The sequence below is a fragment of the Humulus lupulus genome, chromosome X (assembly GCF_963169125.1).
Source record: "Humulus lupulus chromosome X, drHumLupu1.1, whole genome shotgun sequence".
Lineage (NCBI taxonomy): Eukaryota > Viridiplantae > Streptophyta > Magnoliopsida > Rosales > Cannabaceae > Humulus > Humulus lupulus.
In genome coordinates, this window is record NC_084802.1 from 266,418,972 (window position 1) to 266,425,807 (window position 6,836).

General features: G+C 40.8%; 2 protein-coding genes across 2 annotated transcripts; both read left to right on the forward strand.

The window, feature by feature from the left end:
* The first annotated feature begins 1,631 nt into the window (after positions 1-1,631).
* On the forward strand, positions 1,632-2,735 carry LOC133806954 (uncharacterized). The gene has a single exon (XM_062245047.1). It carries the CDS (start codon positions 1,632-1,634, stop codon positions 2,733-2,735), a length of 1,104 nt encoding a protein of 367 aa, XP_062101031.1.
* A 46-nt stretch (positions 2,736-2,781) lies between these two features.
* Positions 2,782-3,144, forward strand: LOC133806955 (uncharacterized). The gene has a single exon (XM_062245049.1). It carries the CDS (start codon positions 2,782-2,784, stop codon positions 3,142-3,144), a length of 363 nt encoding a protein of 120 aa, XP_062101033.1.
* Positions 3,145-6,836: the final 3,692 nt, after the last annotated feature.

Sequence of the window (6,836 nt, forward strand, 5' to 3'; positions counted from 1 at the left end):
TAGTCCTCTTCAAAGAGTATCAAAGAGACAACAAAATTCTTATACTCATACTGACATCAATGAAGAGGGATCGTCTCATGAAGCCTTAGTTTATCCCAATCTTGATGGCACTGGGCTAATTCATTCAAAGGAAAATTCATCTATAAATGTCTCTATCCAACAGGTTTTCCTGAAATTATTTTTCTCAGTAGTCTAATTCAACCATCCTTCTATTCTTTTTTTCTTAACATTTCAATTTTTTTATGAATAGGACCCATATCTTGTTCGAGAGGATCTAATTTATGAAACAAACATATCAAGACCTTGTAGGGGTAAGGAATTAATATAAAATTAGTTAGTTTTTCAAATTCATTCATTAAAACAATATGGACAGTTTCATTTTGTTTTCTAATTAGCCAATCTCATCAAAATAGGTCAATCGCATACGCATTCTACTGGATTTAGACAATTGCTAAAAGTAGTGCCATCTAAACCATATTCACTTCCATTAGTGCCTAGATGTAGACATTGTAAATCAAAGCGATTCTGCCATGAAACAATTGTCTTTTGTTGTGCTAATGGAAAAATTTCCCTAGCCACAAATAATGTACCAAGTGAGCTTTATGCATTGTTTACATCAAACAATAGTGAATTTGCACATTATTGGACATATAATCGAACTTATAACAATAAGTTTGCATTTACATCGTTCATTGTTAATTTTGATAAAGAACTCTGTCGAAGAAATAGAGGAATATATACTTTCAGAACCCAAGGACAAATCTATCACTATATCAACGACTTGCTCCCTCTCTATAGTCATCCTTCTTATCTCCAATTGTATTTATATGACACGGAGCATGAATTAGAAAATTGAATTTCTGATTTAGACAGAATGGAGCCATCAATTGTAACCCAGTTCATAATATTCTTCACATAAATCCTTATTCCATTTTTTTCCGTTCACTTGCAGATTTTCCTAATTTGGAACAACAAATCATTCATATAAAAACAAATGTTGGGCTTGATCAACGTGTATTCAATGCCCCTACATCCTCATAAGTTGCAGCGATATGGGCCGAAAATGATGATGGAGATCAACCAAGAGGACGTAACATTCTTGTGTATAACCATTCTAGTGGAAATCATAAAGTTTGGTATTACTTTGGGTGTTATGATCCATTGCAATATCCGATATTATTTCCTTTCAGTGATAATGGTTGGCATCAAGGGATTCAAAGGATTAGAGGAAGCAGTCAAAGTACAACAAAACAAACCCATCAATAAATCCTCAACAATCAGCCACAGCAGAAGAATTATTTTCAACAGTAGAACGAGGTTAGACTATAGTATTAAAAATTTATAAAACTCCATTTAGTATATACATACAAGTTAGTAACATTTCCTTCACATTCAACTTTTGTAGGATTAAACCAACAAAGAAAGTGCCCAATAGTTTCAGGTCGGGAATATTATTGCTACAAGTTGCGAATAAGATAAAATGTTAGATCAATTTTGCTGCTTTCTGGTCGATTATTGCAACAATTTGTAGTATATATGTATGTCAAGATCGAGACCTCAAGACTAGATTATTTTACAAGCAAGCAACAACATATTAGATCAGAGTGTATCAAGGTATTGTTGATACAATTATGCTTGGGGAAACAAATCCTTCTAATGTTGGGAAACGGATTATACTCCCATCTTCTTTTATTGGAGGTCCAAGAGACATGAGAAAAAGATATATCGAACCAATGGCTTTAGTTCAAAGTTATGGCAAACCTGACATTTTCTTAACGATGACATGCAATCCAAACTGGCGAGAAATTACAAATGAACTAAGTCCACACGAGGAGAGTCAAAGTCGACCTCATTTGGTTGCTCGAGTCTTTCATGCGAAATTGGAAGGATTAAATGACCGGTTATTCAAAAGACAAATATCCAGAAAATTGTCGGCATATGTCTATGTTATTGAGCACCAAAAAAGGGGTCTTCCGCATGCCCACTTTTTAATTATCTTACAAAATGAGTGGAAACTCCATGCACCAGAATCTTTTGATGAGATCATATCAGTGGAGATACCTGATAAAAATACAAAGATCCACCTCCATAACGTTGTTGTCAAGCACATGATGCATGGACCATGTGGAGTATTGAATCCATCAAATGTTTTCATGAAAGGAAATCGTGGATGCAAAAGTAATTATCCAAAGAATTATGCACCTGCAACAACTGTTGGAAATGATTGCTTCCCAATATATAGGCACTCAAACAATGGAATGACTGTGAAGGTTCGAGGACAAAATCTAGCCAATCGTTGGGTTGTTCCATACAACCCATATCTCCTTGCAACATTTGACTCTCACATTAATGTAGAGATTTGTTCTACAATAAAAGCAGTGAAATATCCTTACAAGTACATTTATAAAAGTCATGATCGTGTCGCTTTCAACTTGGTTTCTAAAACAAACAATCAACAAGTTGATGAAATCCAACAATTCAAGTTAGCCCGATGGATTGCTCCCCCAGAAGAAATTTGGAGAATATATGGATTTATTATCAATGAGATGTCCCCAGCAGTATATAGTTTGCATTTACATCTGGAGGATCAACACCCGGTCACTTTTCGAGCAAACGACAATCTAATTAACATCCTCAATTTAGACCATTCTAGAAAATCTATGCTAACACAATTCTTTGCATTAAATCGAGTAGATGAAAATGCAAAGAAATTACTATATAAAAAAAATTCTTGAATATTATGTTTGGAACCATCAACGCAAAGAGTGGACTCCCTGAAAAATGAAAACAGTCATAGGTCGTATTGTTATAGGAAATCCATTTGAGGGTGAACGTTATTTTGTGCGGTTATTGCTAAACCATGTAAGGGGACCACTGTCCTTTGAAGATCTTAGAACAGTCGAAGGCATTTTGGCCCCAACATTTCATGAGGCAGCAACAATGCAAGGTTTGTTACAAAGAGACAGTAGCTTAGAAGGTTGTTTACTTGAAGCATCTTTATATGAAATGCCATCAAGTTTGAGGCGACTGTTCGCAACAATATTGGTATATTGTAATCCAACCAATCCAAGAGACCTTTGGGAACGTTTTGAGGATGATATGTCAATTGGTTTCAAATCATCAGGATATTATCCCAAAAATTGACACGTCTGACGTGGCATTAAGTTTGGACACGTGGAATAGACTGGGCAAACCTCCCGACGGGTTAATCAATAAATACCCGCAGGATACACGACAAGTCACTACTCGGTAAGCTTGGCAGAGAGCGACCGGTTGGTGTGACATACAAGTAAACCTGGTCGATAGGAAGCAGTTACACTCACCGATCACAGTCCACAGGAATCGCCCAACCACCAATAAAAAGTGCCTAATAGCCCTAAAAAATTGGTCAAGGCTCCTAAAGAATAGGACAGCAGCTACCTGTGAGAAGAAAGAGATATTTCCCCATCAATTATGCTTCAGGCACAACCCTTGGATGAGAGGGACAGTATAAACACAAACTCTCCCACAATGGAGAGGGTGGAGAAAAATAGCCTACCCACCAGCACTAGGAACATACCGAGCATCTTGGCTTGGTACTTAGCAGTGATTCTACCACACTGTATTATCTTTTACACATAGAAATCAATTTGTAATACCTTGTGATCTTGTGTAAGCCTTCAAGATTAATACAAATCTAAGAGGACGTAGGTCATTACCAATCCTTAGGGTCGAACCTCTATAAATCTGGGTGTTCTCTATTATTTATTGCTCATTATTACTAGATTCTTGACTTATTTATGGTGTATTGATTGTCTAATTGAAAGCTCTCTAGTTAATTATTTGACTCCGTGTCAGTTGGCTAAAATATTAGTCAACATTTTCGTACTTTCATTGAGAGCCTAAGACAATCACATTCAGATTCTATTGCTGCAAGGATGGTAGTCTCAACTAGAAGGTCAAGCCAAGGGCCTCCAGTGCCCGAGGATGAACTCTCTTTCTAAGTCCCATCAATAAGCAATTTCAATGGGCAGCGAAGTGACCTGCCGCCTAGGAATCCATCTGGTATTGGGAGGCAAACCGTTGGGCCCACTGTACCAAGGCGCGGAGCTACTACCTCCGCTAGAATCACCCATGCAGGAACGTCAGGTGGAGCAGCTGCGTGGGATACTGATCAGCCATGTCCTAGAGCTGGAGGTCCTTGACGGTATGAGCCTCACATGGATATTGAAGGACTTGACCCAAAAATTGATCAGATAAGGGAAGTCGTTGGGCGGTTGCAAGATCATCTCGCTTCCATGAACCAGGGGTGGGCCACTGCGCATGAGGCCCTTAATAAAGCTTTCGAAAAATAAAGGAGAGATTTTCAAGAATGGATGGATCGACATGCTCAGGAGGTGCAGGCCCGTCAGGAAGACATGGAACGCTAGACTCGGGAGGCGGCTGAGTCTATCCTCAATTATACGCAGCAATAGTAGCAAACCCAAGGTATGGGAACGACAGTTGGAACTACTACCCAAAACCAATAACGCTCTTCCATTTTTTTTTCGGTGAAGGTGTCATGCATGGGCCAGAGGCTCAACCTCAGAATGGGAACTAGGGGCCGACCAGGAGTCACAGATCTGGTCGGGGTGCCTAAGCATATAAAAATAGGTGACCCTTACCAACTGATGAGCAGGTCCTGCCAAGGAGTGGCATGGGACAAACCCAAGCAGGGAATTTTCAGCCAAAATCTCAGGGCAGTGGCCGTGTCAAGAATCCTCGTGCTACAGGGCGAGATGGTAACCCCTGAGCTCCAGCACCGAATAGGATTGGTCAGCTCCATAACTACCAACAGCAACCTAGTCGGTACAGACAACATCAATAATACCGACCAAGATCCCAAAGAGATGAGCCGGAGGTTAATAGTGCATACAGGCCCGATTATGCTGATGGGTATGACCATAATGAGGCAGCAAGCCAAATTTGCCAACAGAATAATCAAGATCAGAGAGGTAACCAGCCCGAAGGACCGTTTGTCCCACAAAGGCAGGATATCCCAAACAACCAACCACCTTAGGGTGGAGGGTTCCAGGGAGTATCTCCAGTACCGGGCCCAGCAGACGGCCAGAATGTCGGGGGCAGACCTTGGCCAAACTTCGTTTTCAACCAAATGGGCCCCATGGGAGGTGAAGACCTTTCAGATGCTCTTAATTGCAATAGGGAAAATTGAGATTCGAACAACATAGCTCCACCTGAGCCTGTTCGAGACCCAAGAATGGATGAGTTCCGCAATGCAACACAGCCTCATGCAGCTGCAGACCCTAACATCCAAGCCCAGCTGGATCTGTTAACCCGAATGGTAAGGGACTTGAAAGCCCCCAAGTTAACATATATTGAAATTGAGAGGCAGAGTGATTTCCCATTTTCAGACTGCATTAATCAGTTGCCCATACCTGTCAAATTCAAAATGCCAACATGGAAAATGTACACTGGGTTTGAGGACCCGGTATCTCATGTTCACAACATTGAACTACAGATTGATTTATAAGGAGTTCAGGATGATGTCAGGTGCAGGATCTTCCCAGCCACTCTGTCAGAAATTTCCTAGCAATGGTTCTTCGAGCTACAGCCAAGGTCAATTATATCATGGGATGGATTTGTACGCACATTCTATTCCCAATTCTCCTCAGCAATGCCCCTTCCCATCGATACGAATGACCTGGTGGTAATACAATAGAAAGATAATGAACCTTTGAAGGATTACATTCAACATTTTATGCGGGAAGCCACCAGAGTAAAATCCCTTAGTGATGACGGTAAATTAATAGTCATCAATTCTGGAGTTAAGGTAAAGAGTGTTATCGAACAGTTTGCAAAGGAAGTCTGCACATACCACTCAGGAGTTTCGTGATCGGGCAGAGGAATTCATCAAGCTTGAGGAGGCCAAGCGGAAGGTGGATAATCCAACTCAGGCGGCTACCGAGGAGGGAGGAAAGATTGGGCCTAAGAATGGAAAAGGCAGGGCTGGAAGTAGTGGTAACCTAAATGACAACAAGAAGCCAAAGACCGTCGAGCATCCCAAACCACAGGAATATGTTCCTAAATTTACTACTTACTCCATCATGTTAGACACCCGAGTGAACGTTTTTAATGCCACACAGGCTATTGTGCCGTACAGAAGACCTCCACCAATGAGGAAGGATGTTAATAGATGGGATATGACCAAGTTCAGTTGGTTTCACAATAACTATGGTCATGAAACCAATGAATGTAACCACCTAAAGGAGGAGATAGAATTCCTCATTAGACAAAGCAATGCTCATCTGAAGAGGTGTGTATGGTTGACTGCTGACCAGAATCCTCAACAACAATCTCAGCAGTATTAGAGCAGTCAGTCTATCCTACCACCACCAGTTGTTGGTCGACTAGATATGATCTGTGGTGGGACAGATTTGGCCGGCAACTCTGGCAAAGCTCGAAAAAGATAAGCTCGTTCCCTTAGGCACGAGTAGGAGGAAGACGTACTGGTTGTCCAGGAGCGTACTCCAAAACAACCTTGCTACGAGTGTGAGCTCATCACATTGAGCGAGGAAGACTCAAGTCATGTACATCATCTGCATAATGATCTGTTGGTGGTAGAGGTACAAATCTCTAACATGATCGTAGCTCGAACGATGATTGACCATGGATCATCTGCCAACATCCTATTCAAGATTACCTTGGACATGATAAATTTAAGAATCAGAGATCTGGAACCATGCCAGTAGTTGCTGTATGGATTTACAAGGAATGCCATGGCCTCGGCAGGAAGTATAAGATTGCATTTGACGGTAGGAATGGCTCCTAATAGCAATACTGTAATGGCCTTGTTCGTG